This window comes from Pristiophorus japonicus, chromosome 8 (assembly GCF_044704955.1).
Source record: "Pristiophorus japonicus isolate sPriJap1 chromosome 8, sPriJap1.hap1, whole genome shotgun sequence".
In the NCBI taxonomy this organism is placed as follows: domain Eukaryota; kingdom Metazoa; phylum Chordata; class Chondrichthyes; family Pristiophoridae; genus Pristiophorus; species Pristiophorus japonicus.
The window spans coordinates 106,494,689-106,520,715 of record NC_091984.1 but is presented as its reverse complement, the minus strand read 5'-3'; the positions used below and the strand labels follow the sequence as shown (position 1 = coordinate 106,520,715).

At 43.1% G+C, this 26,027-nt stretch overlaps 1 protein-coding gene across 1 annotated transcript in view; it reads left to right on the top strand.

Moving 5' to 3' along the window:
- The first annotated feature begins 323 nt into the window (after positions 1-323).
- Positions 324-26,027, top strand: part of mfsd14a1 (major facilitator superfamily domain containing 14A 1) — a 53,127-nt gene continuing 27,423 nt past the window's right edge. The window contains exons 1-5 of the mRNA XM_070887269.1: positions 324-466; positions 12,594-12,689; positions 18,327-18,389; positions 20,956-21,083; positions 23,089-23,203. Of these exons, the coding sequence (XP_070743370.1) occupies positions 386-466; positions 12,594-12,689; positions 18,327-18,389; positions 20,956-21,083; positions 23,089-23,203 (483 nt within the window). The 5' untranslated portion in view covers positions 324-385. The remainder of the gene's footprint in view (positions 467-12,593; positions 12,690-18,326; positions 18,390-20,955; positions 21,084-23,088; positions 23,204-26,027) is intronic.

Sequence of the window (26,027 nt, the reverse complement as noted above, 5' to 3'; positions counted from 1 at the left end):
AGTGAATGAAATAAAAACAAAAATCTGTCAGATCAGCCAGGATCTTGTGAATGGCGGAGCAGACTTGAGGCGCCAAATGGCCAACTCCTGCTCCTATTTCTTATGTTATTCTGGAAATACTCAGCAGGTCAGGCAGCAGCCGGGAGAGAGAAACAAAGTTAACGTTTCAGGTCGATGATCCTGCGTCAGAACTGCTCTTCCCTCATTTGAATGAACTCGGGTAACCCTCGTTACGTCATGGAGCCGCGCTGGGCGGAGGAGGTGGGGCGGCGTTGGTTACGTGCCCGCGCTGGGGCCAATGGCGAGATCGTGCGATATGATGTCAGTGCGGTTGCGGGGGTGATGTTGTCACCATGGCGGCGGCGCGCGGCCCCAGGATGGCGCCATGATGCCAAGCAAGAAGAAGAAGCGGCTTCACCGCAGTATTATGCTGGCCAAGAAGATCATCATTAAAGATGGAGGCACGGTGAGTGGCGAGCGGTGCTCGGGCCCTGTCTTTCCGTGCGCTCCGTCCGACAGATTTGTGGGGAAAGCCTGGTCGGATAGGCCGAGGCAAGGCCTGGGCCTCGCTGCAGTGACATTAACCGCCGGGCTCCCGGCTGCCATGCACCGGGGGAAGGGCCCGAGCTGTCAGCATTTAGCGGGGAAGGGTGTAAATCCGGTTCGGTGAGTGAGTAATCCTCTGCCGCAAACTGGTGCGAATCTGCTTATTGATCATTGCAACAGCTTCTGCTGGAGCCGGACCGAGACCCACACTCGGCTCCCATGCAAACAACATCTGCCATAGGTTGTTACTTTCAAGTTGCCATGCAGTACTACATGAACTGTTAATATATCAAAAAGAATACGTCAGCATGCACCCATGTCACAGACTTCAAAGTATCAGAAGTATAAATAAAAGGGAAAGAAACACAATCTCATTGCAGTTCCTTCTGATCTGAAGCTAGAAATTAAGAAGCACATTCCAATCTGCAAATTTCACACACAAAAAACATTTAATCCGAATCTCACCACGTCTATATTTACAATTAGACTTTGGAGCTTTATACAGACAAGCAAGTTCATTCACTAAAGTTTAAGAACAGAATAATACTGTTAGTATAAAAAAACTGCTGTTAGTATATATAAAAAATCCGATTTTCTGTGAGCATCAGATTGAGAAATTCTTCAGGATTATGGCTGATAGACTGAGAAGAGACCAAAAGAGAGATCTGTGTGGCAGACGCACACATCAGGCAGGTGGGGACAAGAGGTTGAAGGTGAGAGATGGAGGCAACAGATCCAGTGACACATCATGATGAGAAGCGATCGAGGCATGATTGGGGAGAAAGAAACAGAAATCAGATGAGAGAGAAACAGCTAGGAGAGAAATACGCAAAGATCAGAGGGACCGAATGAAAGACACGTCTAAATACAGGACTCATTTTGAGCAATGTCACAAGAAATCTAACAGTAAATTAGATGGTGTAAAACAGTTACTACGTTCTTAAAAATACTTCCTTTAATATTTTCTAGAGTTTCATTTTACGCTCTGAGGTAGTACTTTCGCTTCTGAGTCATAAGGTTATGGTTAAAGCCCCATTTAATCTGGGCTGATACCAGTGCAGTGCTGAGAGTACTGCTGCATCAGAAAATCATCACATTTTCTTTATGATGAGATGTTAAACTGAGACCCAGTCTGTCTGTTCAGGTGGATGTAAACGATCCTATGGCATTATTGGAAGAAAAGCTGAGTTTGGAACAATGATTACAATTCAAAAGTACCTTGCTGGCTATGAAGCACTTTGTAGCATTCTAAGGACATGACACAAGTTCTCCTTCCTGTCTTTCGATGCAATATCTGCTACATTCACAAGTCAGAAAGGTTATTGATTGCACAGGATTGTTTGAATGAACTATCCATGTGCCTTTTGGGTGCAGAGGTACCCCAAGTATATATCAGCAACTGCATGTGATTAGCTGATGGTTTTTGACATTTTTGCTTCATTTCAATTTCATTTGCGTGGTTGGGTAGTTTGTAATGAAGGCATTAGGAAAGCTTGTGTGGGAGATAAATGTCAGTATGGGGGCAAGAATAATTGTAAGAAGTTGTGCTTTAAATACACTAGCCTTTGGTCTGAATAGGATCAGCTGTTTTAGTTTGTATGTGATTTTCTTTTCTCTGAGGGAAGGAATGTAGTTGTAAAATATTGAGTAATAGGCAGCAATCTATTGCCTGAACAGAAAACAAAGTAGTAGCATTTGAAATGGTAGGGGAGGAAGTGTGTGGTGGTTATGTTGTGTTCTCAGCTGAATGGACCATCTGGACATCACTATATGTAGTCAAGTAAGTGCATTCGAAAAGTTCCCTGCAGCTTTGCTCTTTTCAGATTTATTGTCTTGCCCTACAATTCTCTTTTTTAATGGCAGATGTTGTTTGCGTGGGATCTAATGCTTGAATGCATAGGGCAGAGTTGCTGACCCATGACTGTTTACAATAGATTTCCAACAACAAAATTAATATTTCTGATGAATTTGCAGTTGATTGGCAGTAAAAAATTTGAAGGGAATTGATAGAGCTGAGTTTTTTTTTATATGGTTGATTGTTTTACCCTTGTTAATAAATTTAGTAAAACTTGTATCTTTATTCATGTATGCTGTTTTACCAAGTTTAAAACTACTAGCATTTTATGAGAAGGCATTTACAGATTTTCCTGTACATCTTCTGATCAGATGTGCAAATGCTTTTTTTATGGTCTTTGAGGTAAAGTTGCTGGCATACCACAAGGCATCTGTTTAAAAAGAAAAGATGTTGTTTAGTCAAGACATCTTTTGTTTTCTCCACAGTAAAAGTTCAAACATCTAGATACTGGATTTTAGATTGTCTGAGGGAGAAAGGATTCGCTGCTATTTAAGAATGGCGAGAGAGAGAAATCAGGGAATTATAGACCAGTTAGCCTAACATCTGTTGTCAGGAAATTTCTAGGGTCTATAATTAAGGATAGGGTGAGGGAACACCATGCAAATTTTCATGTTGATCAAAGAGAGCCAGCATGGATTTGTGAAAGGTAGGTCATGCCTGATTGAATTTTTTGAAGAAGTGACTAAAGTGGTGGACAGGGGAATGTCTATGGATGTTACTTATATGGACTTCCAGAAGGCATTTGATAAAGTCCAAATAAGAGACTGTTATCTAAGGTAGAAGCCCGCAGAATTGAGGGCAAATTATTGACCTGGTTAGGAAATTAGCTGAGCAGCAGGAGACAGAGAGTAGGGATAATGGGTAAGTACTCAAACTGGCAGGATGTGAGTAGTGGTGTCCCGCAGGGATCCGTGTTGGGGCCTCAACTATTCACTATTTATTAACAACTTAGATGATGGCATAGAAAGTCATATATCCACATTTACCGATGACATAAAGATAGGCAACATTCTAGGGCAGGTGAAAGCATAACATTACAAAGGGATATTGATAGATTAAGTGAATGGGCAAAACCATGGCAAATGGATTTCAATATAAGTAAATGTGAGGTCATCCACTTTGAACCTAAAAAGATAGAACAGAGTACTTTCTAACTGGTAAAAAGCTAAAAAAAACACAGTGGATATCCAAAGAGATTTGGGGGGTCCAGATACATAGACCATTAAAATGTAATGAACAGAAAATAATCAAAAAGTCTAATGGAATGCTGGCCTTTATATTTAGAGGATTAGATAGAATACAAGGAGGTAGAAGTTATACTGCAGCTATACAAAACCCTGGTTATAACACACCTGGAGTACTGTGAGCAGTTTTGGGCACCACACCGTGGGAAGGATATGTTGGCCTTGGAGGGAGTGCAGTGTAGATTTACCAGAATGATACCTGGGCTCCAAAGGTTAAATTACAAGGAGAGATTACACAAATTTGGGTTGTATTCCCTAGAATTTAGATGTTTAAGGGGTGATCTGATTGAAGTTTTCATGATATTAAGGAGAACAGATCGGGTAGATGGAAAGAAATCCTTGGACTGGGGGCATAGTCTAAAAATTAGAGACAGACCTTTCAGGAATGAAATTAGGAAACACTTCTACACACAAAGGGTGGTAGAAGTTTGGAACTCTCTTCCACAAACGGCAATTGATGCTAGATCATTTGTTCATTTTAAATCAGAGATTGCTAACTTTTTGATAAGCAAAGGTATTACGGAATATGGAGTTAGGTCACAGATCAGCTATAATCTCATTGAATGATGGAACAGGTTCAAAGGGCTGAATGGCCTATTCCTGTTCCTATGTTCCTATCATTTGTAGTTTTCTGCATAAGGGATGTGAGGTTCACATCAGGCCTTTGTAAACATTGAATGTGAAAGATTTGAAGATTTTTGCAGCATAGAAAGTGAAGCATGTGCATCAGGCTGGTAGTTTAAAACTGGTAGTTGGAGCCCAGGAAGCTCAGTGGCTTGGCTTGTTTATAAGCAATGCTTCTGTAGTTATCTTTGCCCTGAATAATAAGTGGTGCTTGGTTGAATTTAGTGCATTACTAACTTAGTGGAGTAGTCATGAGAAATAAAACGTGGTGTCCTGCTTTAGTTTTAATAGTGCCACCTCCACATTGAAGAAAGGAGTGCATCAAAGGAGCTGTTTTACTCATCATCTGTTTGCTGATTTTTATATTTTTAAATCCGTTTTATCTTCATTTGCCTATTTTAAAACTTTTTGCTTGTGAAGAAATGTTGCAAGGAACTGTATGGTCTCATGTATTAATGATAGTGACAGTGCTGCTCATAGTTCCGCCACAAGCAACTTGTAGCATGAAAAGAAATTAAAAATAGAGCACACTCACTATTTTGTCAGGACTGCCAATTTGCATGTTGGTGGACTGGAACTCCGTCTACGTTCACATGCGCTGTGCAGTGCACTGTTTTCTAAGGCAGTGTGTGGCACAGAACGTGACTTTGCATTGAAATAAAATGGAACCAGCAGCATTACAAGACCGATCGCACGATAATTTTAAACTTGATTAATTTGAAACGTGGCATCTTTTCCAGATATAATAGAATAATTTGTGTGCTCCTGATTTTTTTTTGCCCATTCCCCACTTTGCTGCAGCTATGATTAATTGGAAGATCCTCCTGATTAGGGTAATTTCTTCTATGGGGAAGAGACGTCATCCAGCTAGGCTCTTCTTTAAATCTGCTGAGTATCTCAGATGCAAGCTCCCCTTTTCTGTGTTGTATAACATTGTAGTGAGAGCTTGACATGGCAACTAATGCCTCTCTTTTATCTCTGAAATTCAAAATTGGACTGGCTAAAATTTGGGAGCAAACAGCATCTCTTGGATTAGGATGGTTCTTTCAGGAGATTTGAGTTAATGTTCCGTAATGTGGAAACTGCTTAGATTATAACTGAGCCCTGGCTTAGTGATAGCACTCTAGCCTCTTAGTCAGGGGAGAGTAGTTTCAAGACTCGCTCCAGAAACTTGAGCACATAATCCAGGATGGATGCTGCAGTGCTGAGAGTGTTTTGCACTGTCAGTAGTGCCATCTTTCACACAAGATTTGAACTGAGGCTCCATCTGCCCTCACAAGCATTGGAAAAAGAGCAGTGAAGTTCTCCCAGTGTCCCGGTCAACATGTGTCCCTCAACTAACAGTACTAAAACAGATTATCTGTTTATTTAACATGTTGCTGTTTGTGAAACCTTATTGTGTGGAAATTGGCTGACGCAAAAGTCCTGAGGATGTGAAAGACGGTGTATAAATGCAAGTTATTTCTTTACTTGGGTGGCCATTAAAATTGAGGTCCATGTTTTGAGTTGCCTCTGACTGCAGCTTTCAGAACCCATGATAAGTGAGGTCCTGAATGCTATCAAAGGCATAGAATTCACCTTTAAAGCAGATGATGTGGGAGTATCGGGCATCTGTTGTCAACGGCACATTCCCAATGTAAAAGCAATAGCTAGCATTACATGGAAGTTAAAAACCTATTCTAGATCACACTGCAGATAAAAATCTAGTAATTACATGTACCTTTTGAGAAGAACCCTGCATCGTTCATTGGTAACAGAAATCCACATTTCTATCATGGTGGCACCTGCAAACACTTGGAGGGGGATAAAGAGAGTGAGGGCCGTGTCCCTAATTGGAAGGTAAATTCCCCCGGCAGCAAAGTCAAATTAAAATCTCTGCACACACTTTAGAAAGTATAAGAGTTACTTCATTTAAATTCGATTAACTATACATCAACCTCATTCCTGTGATGTTCTGAATTTTCAAAACACATTAAAAATAACCTAATAAATAAAAAAAAAACAAAGGGGCAGACTTTCCACTTCACCGCCCATATATCGCCCAGAACGGCCTCTATCGCCCATTTTGACCAAGAAGTGGAAATTCTGGCTGGAACATCGCTGGAAAATTAACCCCCCAAGTTTCGGCTCACATCGCTGAGGTGATCGCCTGCACATTGCTGAGTGGAACTTTCAGCACATCGCCGGGCTGATCGCTTGCCGAGAACATCGCTGGAGAATAATTGCTTTTCCCGGGCCTTCCTCATAGAACTGGGCACTACAGACGCCATTTTGAATTTCGGAGGAAGAGAGGACGCAGCTAAAATACTCAAGCTTATATATTGTGAGTTATTTAAGGGTCTTTTACTGATAGATCCACTCACATTTATACTTATTTAATTATACTAATAGCTTAGTAGATTAGGCATTTTTTTACTAAAAAGTTCATTTGTAGCAAGTGAAAATAATATTGATAGCCATTACTCGTAACTGCTCACACGCTGGTTTCTGAAAAGATCAATCGAAGAGGTGGCAGAGTAATGCAGAGACAGAGGAAGTGAGCGGACAGCCAATGAAGGTACAAGGAAAAGCAATCTTACCTCAACTTGTCTGAAAATGCGTGTCGTAGGAGGCTGCAATTCCCGGAACGAGGTCATCTCATATGCCAGGTCATCGGGGGGGATCTGCAGCCTTCCAGCACCATTAGAATCGCACTGCCCGTTGAGGTAAAAGTTACTGTAGCATTATCCTTCTACGCATCTGGATCCTTTCAGCCTTCAACTGGCGACATCTGTGGTATCTCTCAGCACGCCACACACTGCTGCATTCGACAGGTGACTGAAGCCCTTTACGCTCGTAGGATGGACTTTATAAACTTCTCTATGACCACGGAGGCACAGACCAGGAGAGCTTTGGGTTTCCAAAGAATAGCAAACTTCCCCAAGGTGCAGGGAGCAATAGACTGCACGCACATCGCCCTGAAAGCCCCTTTACTGAACCCGGAGTTGTTTCGTAACAGAAAGGGATTCCAGTCCCAGAATGTGCAGCTCGTTGTCGACCACAACCAAATTATCATGACTGTAAATGCTACATTTCTTGGCAGCATCCATGATGCGCACATCCTGCGTGAGAGTGCTATCCCTGACCTGTTTGTCAATCAGCCAGAAGGTCACGGTTAGATGCTGGGGGCTAAAGGATATGGCCTTGCCAGCTGCTGATGACCCCACTGCGTTACTGAAGCCGAGAAACGTTACAACGAAAGCCACATAGCTATACGCAACATCGTCGAAAAGACAATTGAAGTCCTAAAGCAGCGCTTCAGATGCCTGGACAACTCTGGTAGCAGCCTTCAGGACCACTCCGGTGGCAGCCTGCAGTACTACCCTAACCAGGTCGCTGAGTTTATTGTGGTGTGTTGCATGTTGCATAACCTAGCTCTAAGGAGAGGACAACAAATGCCAGATGGGGCTGCAGGTCCACCTCCAGGGGGAGGAGAGGCAGAAGGCGAGGGGCAAGAGGAGGAGGAGGCTGGTGAGGACTTCGGAGGATATTCAGCCTGGCGATGAAGCTAATGGTCCCACCTCCCCCCCCCCCCCCCCCCCCCTCCCCCGAAGACCCTGTGGGAGTTGGGCAGCTGCAAAGCTGTTGCGTCAGCAGCTCATAAATGAACGCTTTGCATGAACTTACATTGGGGACAGTTACGGTTAAACAAAAGTTGCATTTGCATTGCATTATGTTTTAGCCTTGCCTGCACTGCCCTGGCCTGGCCATTGTTGTACAACATTTGCATTAATGCTTAACTTGACTAAACTTATGTTATTATAAGACAATGCACAACGATTGTTAAATTCAATAAAAAAATGATTTTAACAAAGAATTTAAACTTTTTTTTATCAACACACACTCCCTCCTCCCCCCCCCCCCACCCCCACTATAAACAAATAGTAACAGAATTTAACATTAACAGTAACAGAATAAGATAACAGCAAAAACACCCCCCCCCCCTTCCCTACCTGGACCTGCGGCCACGTTTCCCTCCAGATCCTCCTCCTCCCCCCCCCCCCCCCCCCTCCCCAGCCGTATCTTAGGCCCACCCGCCCGATTTGGTCCCCAGAGACCGAGACGAAGCTGGCGGGCAACGGAAAAACTTCCTGCTGTGGTGGGGGTGTTGGAGTGGAAGACAAAGCTGGTGGTTCGTCTTTCGAGTCAGGAGGAAGTGATTCCTCCGTACTCGCTTGAGTGCTCGGGGTGATACTCCGACCCAACACGACACCTTGGGATGCAGCGCTATGTTCAGCCAGCAGCGGTCTGCTCACGCATCCCCTCCAGGATCTGCCGTGCTACCTCCAGTAGCTCGACTTTCACAGCAGACACCTGTGAAAAGTCACGCGCCAACTGAGTAAACCCCTGGAGAAGCTCGCGACCTATCGCAACCGTCTCTGAGCACATGGAGATCAAGCCCTCCAACTGATCGTCCGAGGGAGGCGATTGCTGACCTCGCTGACCCGGCCTCCATGGGGTCGGCGTGCGCAATATAATGTGCCTTGGCGTTGCCGGCTGCACGCCGCTTGGTCCTGGTGCCTCTTCCATCTCAGTTGAGAAGACCACAGGTTCATCCCCCTCCATAATTGGCAGCTGCTGCTGCTCCTTCTCCTCCTCCTCCTCCTCCTCCTCCTTGGGTTCAGTGGTGGTGGTGCTGTCGTGCTCCGCCTCCTCCTGTTCCTCCTCACCCAGGTGCAGGTGCCACCTCAACGAGCGTCTCAGGTTGACCTTAAAAGCATATTTGAGCTTATTACAGAGCTTAATAGAACATAACTGTACACATTAACGAGAGGCGTTACATATCACTACCCCAGAAAGCTAGCGGCTGCATCCCCTACTCTTATTGCTTCTTATGCACAAAGGCTGCATGCATGCATGACATGACCTGACATCATTCGTATATTGCATGCGGGTGGTGGCCGAACGGCTTTCATGGCCCACCAGCGCGGCTGCACGCTCCTCGAGGTCCGTCAGCGACTGTACCTGAGCAGAGTCCCCTCCGGTGCTCCTCTGCTCCGCGCGGTTGTTAGATATATCCTTCTGCAAACGAGAAAAGAGCATAGCATAAACTAATTGACTAGTATCATGGAAACAGAACAGTTTAAAACGTTACATTCAAATAGGATCATGCAGTGTTGCTTAGGAGCTACAGCTTGACACACATACATCTCTCTATACTGCAGCAGCCAGAGAGACTTCCATCCCATCAAACACTCCCAGAGCAAGTGCAGCACGGGTTCGATACAGATTAACACTTCCTCTACAATGTCCCATCAAACACTCCCAGGGCAGCTACAGCATGGGGTTAGTTACAGAGTAAAATACCCTCCACATAATCCCAGGTTCAGAGCTCTGTCCGGATCGTCACAGGGAGTTTATGTAATACATGTATGAATAACGAGCTTAAATTCAATCCAGGAGATTCATTATAATTATTATTATAATTACAATTTGCATCAGTACAATATAAAATGCTACTTACTCTTGCCGCAGCTACTAAACTGTTCCAGCGCTTCCGGCACTGGTCGGACCCCCTCGCCTCATGGGAAGTCGAGGACACCACGTTCGTGATCTCTGCCCAAATCTTCTGATACACACGGGGTGGGGGTTTCCCATGAGCACCCCTCGTTAATTGGCCCCACCGGCACTGCACCTCATCGACGTGGGCCTCATTTGCTTCATCGCTGAAGGGTTTCGCCCTCTTTCTCCCCCCCCTCAACATCATGCTCGCATTCCGACATAATTTCTATGATCTGATCTGATCTGTATCTGTATAAATCTTGTATAAATCTCTCTTCTCTCTAATCTGTAAATTTATTTTCTCTCTTCTCTCCTCTAATTAACTGCCTTCCTCCTCTCTCAGTATCCTCTCCCCCTCTCGCAGTCCCTCCCTTTGCCTTCTGCGCATGTGTGGATGACCCCTGACCTCCGAAACGCAGGAAAACCAGTCATTAAGAAAAAAAAAATCGCATATGCAAAAGGCCGTTGTTAGGGAAGCTTTTGCGTTCTATATCACTGGCCGTTTGCTAGGTGCACGTTACAGCGCTGACCTTTTGCATCACCCATTTCACATCGCTGGCCTATCGCCGAGTGGAAAATCGCCATCCAAAAAGTGGGCGATGTTCCAGCGATCGGTGAGGCTGACACATCGACCATCGTTGGAAGATTGCCCATTTTTTAGGCGATAACCAGCAAAGTGGAAAGTCTAGCCCTAAGAAAATTAATCCACATTTTCTAAAAGTATCATAGATCAATAAAAAGGAGCCTATGCTAAATATCATCATAGGCAGTCCCTCGAAATCGAGGAAGATTTGCTTCCACTCCTAGAGTGAGTTCTTTGGTGATTGAACAGTCCAACACGAGAGCCACAGACCCTGTCACAGGATATATATTCGTCGGGGGAAGGGGGGGGTGGCACTGATTTACCCCATGCTCCTTTCGCTGCCTGCGCCTGATCACTTCACGCTTGCAGCATTGAGATTCGAAGAGCTCAATGCCCTCCCGGATGCACTTTCTCCACCTAGGGCGGTCTTCGGCCAGGGTCTCCCAGGCGTCAGTGGTAATGTCGCACTTCACCAGGGAGGCTTTGAAGGTATCCTTGTACCGTTTCCGCTGCCTACCTTTGGCTCGTTTGCCATGAAAGAGCTCCGCATATAGCAGTTGCTTAGGGGGTCTCGTGTCTGGCATGCAAATTAAGTGGCCTGCCCAATGAAGCTGATCTAGCGTGGTCAGTGTTTCAATGTTGGGGATGTTAGCTTGGACGAGGACACTGATGTTGGTGCATCTGTCCTCCCAGGGGATTTGCAGGATCTTGCGGAGACATCGTTGGTGATATATCTCCAGCGACTTGATGTGTCTTCTGTAAGTTGTCCATGTCTCTGACCCATATAGGAGGGCGGGAATTACTACAGCCCTATAGACCATGAGCTTGGTGGTAGGTTTGAGGGCTTGGTCTTTGAACACTCTTTTCTTCAGGCAGTCGAAGGCTGCACTGGCGCACTGGAGGCGATGTTGAATCTCCGCATCGATGTCTGCCTTTGTTGACGAGGCTCCCGAGGTATGGGAAGTGGTCCATGTTGTCGAGAGCCGCGCCGTGAATCTTGATGGCTGGGGGGCAGTGCTGTGCGGCGAGGACAGCACTGGTGTAGAACCTTTGTCTTACGGATGTTAAGCGTAAGGCCCATGCTTTCATATGCCTCTGAATACATTGACTATATCCTGGAGTTCAGTCTCCAAATGTGCGCAGACACAGACATCGTCCGCGTACTGCAGTTCAACGACAGAGGTTTGGGTGGTCTTGGATCTGGCCTGGAGGCGGCGTAGGTTAAACTTGGTTCTGTAGTTTAGTTCTACTCCGGCAGGGAGCTTGTTGACAGTGAGGTGGAGCATGGCAGCGAGGAAGATTAAAAAGAGGGTTGGAGCGATGACGCAGCCCTGTTTGACCCTGGTTCGGACGTGGAATCGGTCTGTAACAGATCCGCTGGTAAGGATATGCTAAATATAGAATTACATTCTATATGCTAAATAAATATATGCTAAAAAAAAAGGATATGCTAAATATAGAATTACATTCTCAGCAGTAACCATTTTTTAGTCCATTTTGACAAAACTATTCCTATACAAGACAAGGCTTTACCTCGTTGATCAGGATTAGCATTCCTTGAAACATGTGGGGGAGCACACACACCTCTCGGCCATCCTCTATAGAATGCAAGCACAGTAAGTAGCAAGATGTCTATCAACGTTTTCCTGTAAGGACATTCAGAGGAAACCTCTGAAAAATTTGGCAAGTAGTAATAGGGATCACATTCAAAAGAGATTTAAGAAGGGGCTGATTATCTTTAATTAGGCAGAAGCCTTGAGGCAAGTGCTGAGGATGTGAGGATATTTTCCTCGATCTGTGGTGAGTGTTTACGGTCCATATCAAATCATAATCGGAAGCTCCCACTCTTCACAGCAAAGGGGAGATCTCTAAATACAATAATAATTTTTAGCTTCTGACATATTGGCAAAATACTGGAGCAATTAATCAACTCTGATATAATCCTGTTTATGGAAATAATGTTGAAGAATGGAAGTGGCGGTACTTGAAAACAATTTGGAAACTTCAGAGAGGACCCAGTGAAAATGGATGCAATAAATATCTCCAGACTGGAATCCACCACTCCACATCATTATTTTCCATTACACAAATGATTGTGTGTTTGATTGTTGAGTGGGTCAGTTCGTTCCAAAGCAGCAAGTAGATGCCAGTGATTTAATGAAAGCTCATATTTAATTACTGCATGATTTTTTTTTTACAGCCTCAAGGAATAGGTGCACCAAGTGTATACCATGCTGTAATAGTAATATTTCTGGAGTTCTTTGCTTGGGGTCTGCTGACTGCACCAACACTGGGGGTAAGTTATTATGTCCCATCATGCCCCATCAGAGGGAAAGCTAAAAATGAAAGATAATCGATTGCTACACTTACAGCCAGTTGATCAGCCTTGTTGGTATCCAGCTAGTAGTATCGTAATGAGGTTACAGATTACAATTCATTTTTTAAACTACTTCACAAGTATAATTTGTCCATGAAAAGTCCATCATTAAAAGTGTCTGATTTATCGGTTTATTGATTGGAAAGTGAGAAGGAATGCGCTTTGACGACAGGATGGAGTGAGGATCCCCACCAAGCTCATATGACAAATAGTTGGTCTGCTTCCACACCAATGTTATAGTGTGCATTGTTCTATATTATTAATTAAGTACAGCCTGCTCGTGCCACAAGATGAGATCAGTCCTGATGTAAAAACAGACTGCCAACATTCATATCCATGCTGGACAGTAACCGATTGGCCTTGACCCCCTTTATTAATGTCACTATACAGGTTAAACCTCTCTTATCTGGCACCTTCGGGACCTGGCCTGTGCCAGATAAGGGATTTTGCCGGACATGGGGAGGTCACACTAAAGTGGATGGTACAGGTACTGAGCAAGGAGATATCGGGGCTGGCTGGCTTGGGACTGGGAGTGTGGCAGATAGATCGAGGGGGTGGGTCGGTGGATTTGCGGGGTCAGGCCAGCGATTGCGGGAGTTGGCAGCGAGGAAGGAGTTCAATTTTTTCATGTCTGAGTTCTGTGCATGCGCCACCCCGTGGCCGGGAATCGTGCCGGACGAGGGGTGGTGTCGGATAAGGGAGATTCAACCTGTACTTCTTTTTTTTGTTATTTTTTTGATGCGCCCAGACTTTAGAGGGCTTAAGTTATAGATTCATCATGGAATGTAAAGATAACCTTGAACACAAGGAAGTAAAAATAATTGCTAAATGTTATATGGAGGTGGGAAATCTTCTGTAATTTTCATTCAAAATCACCCAAAATCATGAAATGAACTCCTAATCTCAAAGGAAGCAGACGACTGAAAAATATGTAATAAAACAGATTTTTGTATAGTGAATTACAATGCAAAAATCTAATCTTGAGATCCATTGACATGTCACTCAAGCTTTACTGTTGAAGTTTGATTGATTACTGCCCTGTAAGAACATCATAACATAAGAATTAGGAACAGGAGTAGGCCATCTAGCCCCCTCGAGCCTGCTCCGCCATTCAACAAGATCATGGCTGATCTGGCCGTGGACTCAGCTCCACTTACCCGCCCGCTCCCCATTACCCTTAATTCCCTTATTGGTTAAAAATCTATCTATCTGTGACTTGAATACATTCAATGAGCTAGTCTCAACTGCTTCCTTGGGCAGAGAATTCCACAGATTCACAACCCTCTGGGAGAAGAAATTCCTTCTCAACTCGGTTTTAAATTGGCTCCCCCGTATTTTGAGGTTGTGCCCCCTAGTTCTAGTCTCCCCGACCAGTGGAAACAACCTCTCTGCCTCTATTGTCTATCCCTTTCATTATTTTAAATGTTTCTATAAGATCACCCCTCATCCTTCTGAACTCCAACGAGTAAAGACCCAATCTACTCAATCTATCATCATAAGGTAACCCCCTCATCTCCGGAATCAGCCTCGTGAATCGTCTCTGTACCCCTTCCAAAGCTAGTATATCCTTCCTTAAGTAAGGTGACCAAAACTGCACGCAGTACTCCAGGTGCGGCCTCACCAATACCCTATACAGTTGCAGAAGGACCTCCCTGCTTTTGTATTCCATCCCTCTCGCAATGAAGGCCAACATTCCATTCGCCTTCCTGATTACCTGCTGCACCTGCAAACTAACTTTTTGGGATTCATGCCCCAGGTCCCTCTGCACCGCAGCATGTTGTAATTTCTCCCCATTCAAATAATATTCCCTTTTACTGTTTTTTTCCCAAGGTCACACTTTCTGACATTGTATTCCATCTGCCAAACCTTAGCCCATTCGCTTAACCTATCTAAATCTCTTTGCAGCCTTTCTGTGTCCTCTACACAACCCGCTTTCCCACTAATCTTTGTGTCATCTGCAAATTTTGTTACACTACACTCTGTCCCCTCTTCCAGGTCACCTATGTATATTGTAAACAGTTGTGGTCCCAGCACCGATCCCTGTGGCACACCACTACCCACCGATTTCCAACCCGAAAAGGACCCATTTATCCCAACTCTCTGCTTTCTGTTAGCCAGCCAATTCTCTATCCATGCTAATACATTTCCTCTGACTCCGCGTACCTTTATCTTCTGCAGTAACCTTTTGTGTGGCACCTTATCGAATGCCTTTTGGAAATCTAAATACACCACATCCATCGGTACACCTCCATCCACCATGCTCGTTATATCCTCAAAGAATTCCAGTAAATTAGTTAAACATGATTTCCCCTTCATGCATTCATGCTGCGTCTGCCTGATTGCACTATTCCTATCTAGATGTCCCGCTATTTCTTCCTTAATGATAGTTTCAAGCATTTTCCCTACTACAGATGTTAAACTAACCAGCCTATAGTTACCTGCCTTTTGTCTGCCCCCTTTTTTAAACAGAGGCGTTACATTAGCTGCATTCCAATCCGCTAGTACCTCCCCAGAGTCCAGAGAATTTTGGTAGATTATAACGAATGCATCGGCTATAACTTCCGCCATCTCTTTTAATACCCTGGGATGCATTTCATCAGGACCAGGGGACTTGTCTACCTTGAGTCCCATTAGCCTGTCCAGCACTACCCCACTAGTGATAGTGATTGTCTCAAGGCCCTCCCTTCCCACATTCCTGTGACCAGCAATTTTTGGCATGGTTTTTGTGTCTTCCACTGTGAAGACCGAAGCAAAATAATTGTTTAAGGTCTCAGCCATTTCCACATTTCCCATTATTAAATCTCCCTTCTCATCTTCTAAGGGACCAACATTTACTTTAGTCACCCTTTTCCATTTTATATATCTGTAAAAGCCTTTACGATCCGTTTTTATGTTTTGCGCAAGTTTACCTTCGTAATCTATCTTTCCTTTCTTTATTGCTTTCTTAGTCATTCTTTGCTGTCGTTTAAACTTTTCCCAATCTTCTATTTTCCCACTAACCTTGGCCACCTTATACGCATTGGTTTTTAATTTGATACTCTCCTTTATTTCCTTGGTTATCCACGACTGGTTATCCCTTCTCTTACCGCCCTTCTTTTTCACTGGAATATATTTTTGTTGAGCACTATGAAAGAGCTCCTTAAAAGTCCTCCACTGTTCCTCAATTGTGCCACCGTTTAGTCTGTGTTTCCAGTCTACTTTAGCCAACTCTGCCCTCATCCCACTGTAGTCCCCTTTGTTTAAGCATAGTACGCTCATTTGAGACACTACTTCCTCATCCTCAATCTGTATTACAAATTCAACCATACTGTGATCACTCATTCCGAGAGGATCTTTTACTAGGAGATCGTTTATTATTTCTGTCTCATTTCACAGGACCAGATCTAAGATAGCTTGCTCCCTTGTAGGTTCTGTAACATACTGTTCTAAGAAACAATCCTGTATGCATTCTATGAATTCCTCCTCCAGGCTACCCTGTGCGATTTGATTTGACCAATCGATATGTAGGTTAAAATCCCCCATGATTACTGCCGTTCCTTTTTCACATGCCACCATTATTCCCTTGATTATTGCCCTCCCCACCGTGAAGTTATTATTTGGGGGCCTATAAACTGCACCCACCAGTGACTTTTTCCCCTTACTACCTCTAATCTCCACCCACAATGATTCAACATTTTGTTCATTAGAGCCAATATCATCTCTCACAACTGCCCTGACATCATCCTTTATTAACAGAGCTACCCCACCTCCTTTCCCTTCTTGTCTATCTTTCCGAATCGTTAGATATCCCTGTATGTTTAATTCCCAGTCTTGGCCACCCTGCAACCACGTTTCTGTAATGGCCACCAAATCATACCCATTTGTAATGATTTGTGCCGTCAACTCATTTACCTTATTTTGAATGCTGCGTGCGTTTAGGTAGTGTTTTAATACTAGTTTTTAAACCATGATTTTTAGTTTTGACCCCTCCTGCAGCCCCTTTATATTCAGTGGCCCTTTTTGTTTTTTGCCTTGGGTTTCTCTGCCCTCCACTTTTACTCATCTCCTTTCTGTCTTTTGCTTTTGTCTCCTTTTTGTTTCCCTCTGTCTCCCTGCATTGGTTCCCATCCCCCTGCCATATTAGTTTAACTCCTCCCCAACAGCACTAGCAAACACTCCCCCTAGGACATTGGTTCCGGTCCTGCCCAGGTGCAGACCATCCGGTTTGTACTGGTCCCACCTCCCCCAGAACCGGTTCCAATGCCCCAGGAATTTGAATTCCTCCCTGCTGCACCACTGCTCAAGCCACGTATTCATCTGAGCTATCCTGCGATTCCTACTCTGACTAGCACGTGGCACTGGTAGCAATCCTGAGACTACTACTTTTGAGGTTCTACGTTTTAATTTAGCTCCTAGCTCCTTAAGTTCGTCTTGTAGGACCTCATCCCTTTTTTTACCTATATCGTTGGTACCAATGTGCACCACAACAACTGGCGAGTCTGCCATCCTTGAGGTGCATGGTGAGGGACAAAACACATTTTTAAATTGTGCTCAAGGTGAAGGATATTCGTGCTTGATAATAGAACACTTTTCATTTCAGATATTCCTTGTCAGTATCAAGCACTCCTCGGCCAGGTTAAAAAAAACTGCTAGTTGCAGAATAAAGCTACCCCTATGCAGCCACAAACTCAAGAGCACTAGTGTGGCATTTGTTACAATTCCCACACCATCCATCATCCTTGGGCCGGTCTAAGTGACATTACCAACGGGTACCAAATTAGGAGTCCATGTATTGGATTGAAACTGCTCAAATTCATTTTGTGTAGGACTGTTGTAGATAATGGAGACTTTCATCCCATCTGTCTAAGCTCTATTTAAACCAAGGTCCCAGTGCTGAAAGCGGGCATAAACCTACTGTCCCCCCCAGTTCTCCGTTTTTAAAAAAAAAGTATTTTTGAAGTAGCTGCCATCAGGATTTCATTTCTGTTAAATTGATTTGCTGAATTTCATATCAGGACTGCACTTTGGACTAGATTGGTCTACAACCATTGCACAATAGTTAGTTATGATTTTCAATTAGTGGCATCAAATTCATCTCTAGTGGACTGTTTGACAGAACAAGTTGTCATATCGCTGTCATGCGAGGGATAAAAATATATGTACAGGTATTAGTGAAGTTTGACTCAAAGATCTGTTTTTATTTACACTGCTTCGGGCGCTGGGGCCAGTTGTAGTGCACCTAAGCCCTGGGTTTATTAACTCAACACATACAAGGGATTGAACTCGGAACTTTTCTGATGTATATTCATGCACGTAGCCAATAAGGAAAAACAAAGAAGAAAGATTCTCCTAATGTAGTTTGAAGGTTTATAACCTCCGGATTAAAATAAATCTGCAAATTTTGGACTTCAATTATTGCATAGGGGTTTTATTTTATTTCAAGTTCCTATAGTAACAGAATATAAATTTATATCATTTTGAGTAATGCTGATGGTAGACAAAACTGCTTGACGTGGTTGTTAATTTTTCTAATGATAAAATAATCACCTTGTTCGCTTACCTTTCATATATTCCCAGGTCTTGCACGAGACATTTCCCAAACATACATTTTTGATGAATGGTTTAATTCAGGGAGTAAAGGTAAGTCTGGAATTCCTGCAGATTTGTCAATCACTGGTTAAAATGTTAAATTTTTAATAAGTTTAAATTAAATGTTTTTAAAACCATAGTTGTACTCTTCATTTTTCTTCCATCTTCATGTTTCATATGAGCTGAAACTCACAAAAGACCAGATGGTCTATCAAACCTGCCCCACACCCCGATGGCTGTTGCATCATAACTAGACATTTGCTCCCTCCTGTCCCTGTCCCCTGCAGCCATGCAAGCTCATGGGAGAGGCAAGAAGCAGAGAATAAACCCAGGTCAAATAGGAAAAAAATACTGTGGAACATTGCTCTCTGACCCCCACCCCCGAGGCGATTGAAACCAGTCCAGGAGACACTGGCCCTGCCCCGTGCTATCTATAAAAATACTTACCACCTATATGATGCAATCTCTACCCCGGTCAAGAACTGGGTTCCTCTTAAAGGCATGCAGAGAGTCAGCATCCACCACATCAGCCAGCAATGTATTCCAGAGGCTCATTAATCTCTGGGAAAAGAAGAACTGCCTAAAATACAGTCTATTCTTACTCTTGCATAGTTTAAACTCTTGTACCCTGGTTCTCCCCAATCTGTTAAACTGGAATAATCTGTATATGGGGACTCTATCCAGTCCTTTAATTATTTTATAGACCTCTATTGGGTCTCCTCTAGGTCCACGCTGCTCTAAAGTAACTAGACCAAGGTCCTTGAGTCTATTTAGTAGCTGAGATTCTTTAAACTAGAAATCGTTCTTGCAGCTTTCCTCTGGACCTTTTCCAAGGCCCACTATGTGGGGGACCAAAACTGGATGCAGTACTCTAGATGCAGTCTGACCAGTAACCTGTATAGAGACAGAATGGTGTCCTTTGATACTGAGTAGTGCCACTAATACAATACCCTATTAGCTTTAGCTACAGCATCTCTACATTGGTCGTGATTTGTGCATAATAGTACCTAGTTCTTTTTCTCTCTCAACCACTTTCAGTATTGTTCCCTGCAAATGATATGTGTTGGCCCTACCAACATTTTTTTCCACTATATTTATCTAAGTTAAATGCCATTTGCCATTGTTTGGCCCACTCCCCTAGCGCACCTAAATATTTTTGCATTTGATTACACTCATTTACTGTCTTAATCCTTAAATGGATTTTGATATCATCTGCAAACTTACTGGCCATACTCCCAACTTCACTATCCAGGTCATTAATAAAGACAGTGAACAGTAACGGGCCTGGGATCTATCCCTGGAGGACACCAGTAGTAACATGCCTCTAGGTTGAACCACTTCAGTTGACTCCAACTTTCTAGCTGTGATATTGGAGCTAATTCCTAATCCAGTGCATCAACTTCCAACTGATAACATAAAATTATATCTTGTGGAGGAACCTAGTGTGAGGTATCTTATCAAAGACTTTCTGAAAGTCCCAAGTTGACAATGTCTACTGGATTTCCCTCATCCACTACCCTAGTGATTTCTCAAAAAACTCTATCAAATTTGTATGGCATGACCTATTTTTCCAGAAGTCATGTTGTATATTTTTAATGGCCCCTTCCCTTTCCCAGATCATAAATGGCATCTCTTGTGATCCCTTCCAGCATCTTCCCAATAATGGATGTTAGCGTGATAGGTCTTGTAGATCCCTGGTTTATCCCCTTTTTTGAAAATAGGAATTATATGAGCTAACTTCCAGTCTAAGGGAACTAATCCCTGACTGTAATTGACTATTTAAGATACAGGCAAGAGTCAATTCTCTCCCTCCCCTCTTCACTTTGATGCACAACTGTATATGGAAGTTAAACAAATGAGGAACATTAAGTCACCTATATTCTTCAAATTTAGTTTAACTCCACAGAGTTCCCCGTCATTAGGTCTGATGAGCTTGAAGCTTTATATTTTGGTTCTGTGTTTAAAGTTCTTTGAAGTAACTCTTGGCTGTCTCCTCCAGTGATGTACGTATCAGAACAACTTAGAGAATTGCAGTTTAAAAAGTATCTTTTCACAACTTAGAAACTTCTCAAATCACTTCACATACAATAAATTATTTCGAATCGCAGTGACTGTTGTTATGTCGGAAAACACAGCAGCTAGAAAGACCCCAGAAGCAGCAGCATGATGAATAACCAGTTGGTCTATTTTTGATAGTTGCAGTACATACAGCTAGCCTATGTAGCACCTGCATGCTACCCGGCTCTAACAAGGATATTTCCTCGTTGGGTTCCTTACACTCATTCCCTTCCCCACCCCCCCGCCCCACCTCACCCATACCCACCTACATTTCTCAGCCAGCGGTATTTATTTCCATGTGGAGGTTGAACTGCATTCCAAGATTGAAGTCATACCATAAGTAATGTAACAATTCACTCCTTTGGCTATACCATGTCAGCAATTGTAAATGCAAGTTTTTTCTTATTGTTGGTTAGCATTATTTACTGTTGCAATAATAATTTCAAGTGGAGGAAAGAGTGTTGCATTTGTTGGGTCCAATTTAATTTGCATAATGTATATATTTGGATGGAATAAAGTTGAACAAGAACTTTCTATCAATGTGGGTTTTTTTCTACAGGGATTGCTGTCATTCCTGAGCGCACCGTTGATAGGTGCACTTTCAGATGTGTGGGGGCGAAAGTCTTTTCTGCTGCTAACTGTCTTTTTCACTTGTGCTCCTATTCCTTTAATGAAGATTAGTCCATGGTAAGTATATATATATATATATATATATTTACTTGTTTATGTACTGTGGAAATAATAGCTGATTTTGAAAGTAACTAGTTCAAAGTTCTTGTAATTGAAGGTACTTTTCCTTTTCAAGTTAAGGAAAGGCTGTTGGAGATTCTGAATCGGAGGAGGGTTAATTTTGATTTGATTTCTATATGAAGTAACATCAAGTAAATATTTACAACACAACCCACTTATCTTAATGTCAATACCACTTTTGTGCTTTTTTTTTTCCTAACAGATTATCTCGATCAAAATATTTACAAACAAAAACAAGCCTCAATTATTTATTTCTGCATATTTTCCCTACTCAGCATGGTGCTCAGGATGAAGGAACGAGCATTTAACCTGAAAAAGCATAAATACTTATTAATATCCAAGACTTTCACTTTATAAAGACTTGTCATTTATAATACGGGAACGGTAGCATAGTGGTTATGTTATTGGACTAGTAATCCAGAGGCCTGGACTAATGATCCGGAGGCGCAAATTCAAATCCCACCACAACAAGCTGTAGAATTTAAATTCAGTTAATTAAATAAATCTGGAATTAAAAGCTAGTATCAGTAATGTTGATCATGAAACTACTAGATTGTCGTTAAAAACCCATCTGGTTCACTAATGTCCTTTAATGAAGGAAATCTGCTGTCCTTGCCTGGTCTGGCCTATATGTGATTCCAGACTCACAGCAATGTGGTTGACTCTTAACTGCTCTCTGAAATGGCCTAGCAAGCCACTCAGTTGTACCAAACTGCTACAAAGAATAGTGGTTCAAGAAGGGAGTTCACCACCACCTTCTCAAGGGAAATTAGGGATAGGTAATAAATGCTGGCCTTAGCAGTGATGCCCACATCTTCTGAAACGAACAAAAAATAGCTTTGAGAGATTTGGGAAGCGATCATGCATTTGTAGTTTACTGATAATGATTAGGATGTCCTGAAAGATGTTCTAAGTACTTCCAAGAAATTATTTGTAATGGGAGTTTTTCATTAATAATGTGGAGAAGGAATTAGCACTGGAACCCAGACTGGTTCTAAAGCTCCTAAACAGTAGTATTGAACACTTATCTGGTTATTCACCTCTGCCAGACAAATCTAGACTCCTTCATGGTTTGTTGGAAGATGTGTTTGATGGGTGAATAGGTCCATGGCATAATTTCATAGAATCATAGAAGCTAGAGCACAAAAGGAGGCCTTTCAGCCCACTTGGGTCAGTGCTAGCTCTTCAACTGAAGCTATCCACTCTCCTGCCATTGCCCTATATCCTTTTTTTCAAATATTTATCCAATTCCTTTTTAAACAATGCTTTAGTCTCTGTCTCACTGGCCACTTGTGGTAAACATAGAAAATAAGTGCAGGAATAGGCCATTCGGCCTTTCGAGCTTGTACCACCATTCAATAAGATCATGGCTGATCATTCCCTCAGTACCCCTTTCCTGCTTTCTCTCCATACCCCTTGATCCCTTTAGCTGTAAGGGCCATATCTAACTCCCTCTTGAATATATCCAATGAACTGGCATCAACAACTCTCTGTGGTAGGGAATTCCACAGATTAACAACTCTCTGAGTGAAGAAGTTTCTCCTCATTTCAGTCCTAAATGGCCTACCCCTTATCCTAAGACTGTGTCTCCTGGTTCTGGATTTCCCCATCATCGGGAACATTCTTTCCACATCTAACCTGTCCAGTCCCATCAGAATCTTATATGTTTCTATGAGAACCCCTCTCATCCTTCTAAACTCCAGTGTATAAAAGTCCAGTTGCTCCAGTCTCTCCTCATATGTCAGTCCCGCCATCCCGGGAATCAGTCTGGTGAACCTTCGCTGCACTCCCTCAATAGCAAGAACGTCCTTCTTCTATATCCTCTGCATGAATTATATTTCTTATGACTTCCTCTTCCTTTGTTTAAAATTCCTTGTGACTTCAAAACTCTTCCAAAAATTGCAAATCATTATTTTTTTTGATTGTATATTTTCCCTCTTAGGTGGTATTTTGCAGTTATCTCTGTGTCTGGTGTGTTTGCTGTGACCTTCTCTGTGGTATTTGCTTATGTGGCTGACATAACCCAGGAACATGAAAGAAGTATGGCCTATGGACTGGTAAGTGAAACCATGCTGTTTTGCACTGTCCCAAGCTAATTTAATTCAGGACACTTTGACAGCTGGAAAAGTGATCTAAAAATACTATTTGATGGAAAAACTGAAAATTCTATTTATAATATTCGTGTGATGTACATTGAAGGTCTGTGATGACTTGCACTTATGTGACAAAACATTTCCACTTCTGGTATTACTCATGGTCTCTTCCACCATCAGTCATGTGATCTGTTGTTTCAATAAATTAGTTACATTGGGCCCAAATTTGGCCCTCCGTTTTTTTCGCCGCACTTCCGAGCCCCCGCCGACATTTTAGATCAGAAGCAGCTTCAAAAAAAATAGTTGTGATCATGGCCGATTCTCGGGCTGTCTGTGGACCTGCGTGGCGCAGAACAAAAAGAGGGGGGCGGAACTAGGTCCCGGCGCTGAAAACAGTGCCGTGATCTCTGCACATGCACGCTAGAGCCTGCGCGCATGTGCAGTAGCTCCTGGCAGGCCATTTCTGTAAACGCACGCTGCAGGCTGTGTGGGAGGGGCCAAACCATGCCGTCCCTAGCTGTGGCCAAATGGGCTCCCTCATCGGCGGCCCGCTGCGTTCCCTAAGATAGCTGTTTACACTGTACATTAATGATTTAGGCAAGGGGATTAAATGTAGTATCTCCAAATTTGCAGATGACACTAAGTTGGGTGGCAGTGTGAGCTGCGAGGAGGATGCTATGAGGCTGCAGAGTGACTTGGATAGGTTAGGTGAGTGGGCAAATGTATGGCAGATGAAGTATAATGTGGATAAATGTGAGGTTATCCACTTTGGTGGCAAAAACAGGAAGGAAGAATATTATCTGAATGGTGACAGATTAGGAAAAGGGGAGGTGCAACGAGACCTGGGTGTCATGGTACATCAGTCATTGAAGGTTGGCATGTAGGTACAGCAGGCGGTTAAGAAAGCAAATGGCATGTTGACCTTCATAGCGAGGGGATTTGAGTACAGGGGCAGGGAGGTGTTGCTACAGTTGTACAGGGCCTTGGTGAGGCCACACCTGGAGTATTGTGTACAGTTTTGGTCTCCTAACCTGAGGAAGGACATTCTTGTTATTGAGGGAGTGCAGCGAAGGTTCACCAGACTGATTCCTGGGATGGTGGGACTGACCTATCAAGAAAGACTGGATCAACTGGGCTTGTATTCACTGGAGTTCAGAAGAATGAGAGGGGACCTCATAGAAATGTTTAAAATTCTGATGGGTTTAGACAGGTTAGATGCAGGAAGAATGTTCCCAATGTTGGGGAAGTCCAGAACCAGGGGTCACAGTCTAAGGATAAGGGGTAAGCCATTTAGGACCGAGATGAGGAGAAACTTCTTCACCCAGAGAGTGGTGAATCTGTGGAATTCTCTACCACAGAAAGTTGTTGAGGCCAATTCACTAAATATATTCAAAAAGGAGTTCGATGAAGTCCTTACTACTAGGGGGATCAAGGGGTATGGCGAGAAAGCAGGAATGGGGTACTGAAGTTGCATGTTCAGCCATAAACTCATTGAATGGCGGTGCAGGCTAGAAGGGCCGAATGGCCTACTCCTGCACCTATTTTCTATGTTTCTATGTAGGACTTCTATTTTTTATTTATTATTTACTGATTGATTTTGGTGCTTTAGGTGCAGGGTTCCTTCTATTTTTTTATTTGTTATTTATTGATTGCTTATTACTTTGGTCTTGGTGCTTTAGGGACAGGGTTCCTTTATTTTATTAATTTATTGCTTATTACTTTTTGTGCTTTGGTACTTGGTAGTGCTTTATATGTAGTTTCTTGCGCCGATTCCTTAACTGTAAATAAGGTCTTTCTGTGCGGACAAAAGTGGACACATATGCTGCCCTAAGTTAGTTTGGTACAACTTGGCCAAATTGGCATAAATGGGAACGCCCCCTTTTGGGAAAAAAAAACTGACCTAACAAAAAAGCTAACTAACTCACTTACACTGGCGCAAATTAAATGGCCATATTTGCAACTAAAAAGGTACACCAGAAAAATCAAGTTGCACCCAAAAAAAATGGTGTGTTGTTGCCTTCTAAATCCATGCCCATCTCTTCTACAAGTCACTGTTTGAATCGCTCCAATCAGGTTTCAGCCTGTCACACAGAACCAAAATTGCTTTAACCACATATCACATATGACATCCTCTGTAACAGTGACTATCATGCATTATTCCTCCCTTCTGTGATCCTCAACCTGTATGCAGCCATCATTATGGCCCACCACACTGTCCCCTGCAATACCATCTCTGCTGTGCAGCTCATTGGGACTCCCTTGTTTGGTTCCATTCATTCTTATTTGATCATGGCCAGAGTATCTCTAGCAATGGTTTCTCTTCTCACTCCCACACCGTCGCCCATTGATCCATCCTTGGCCCTTTCCTTTTCCTCACCTACTTGCTCCCGCTTTGTGACATCATCCATTGACATAGGGTCGGTTTCTACAAGGTGCACTGATGACACCCACCTCTACTTCGCCGTTATGTCTCTCGACACATCCACTGCTTATTTGACATCCAGTCTTGGATAAGCCGTAATTTCCTACAGCTAAACTTTGAGAAGACTGAAGCTACCATCTTCAGCACCTGCACAAATGTTTTACCCTCGCCACCAACTCCATCCCCTAGACTATTCACAAGATTGGCATCCTGTTCACCCTGAGTTGAGTTTCTGATCCCATATTTTCTTTATTACAAGGGTAAGAAATGCTTTCAGATGTTTTACTTTAGAACAGTGTTTCCAGTGGGGTTCCGCAGGGCTCAGTACTAGGTCCCTTCCTTTTGTGGTATATATCAATGATTTAG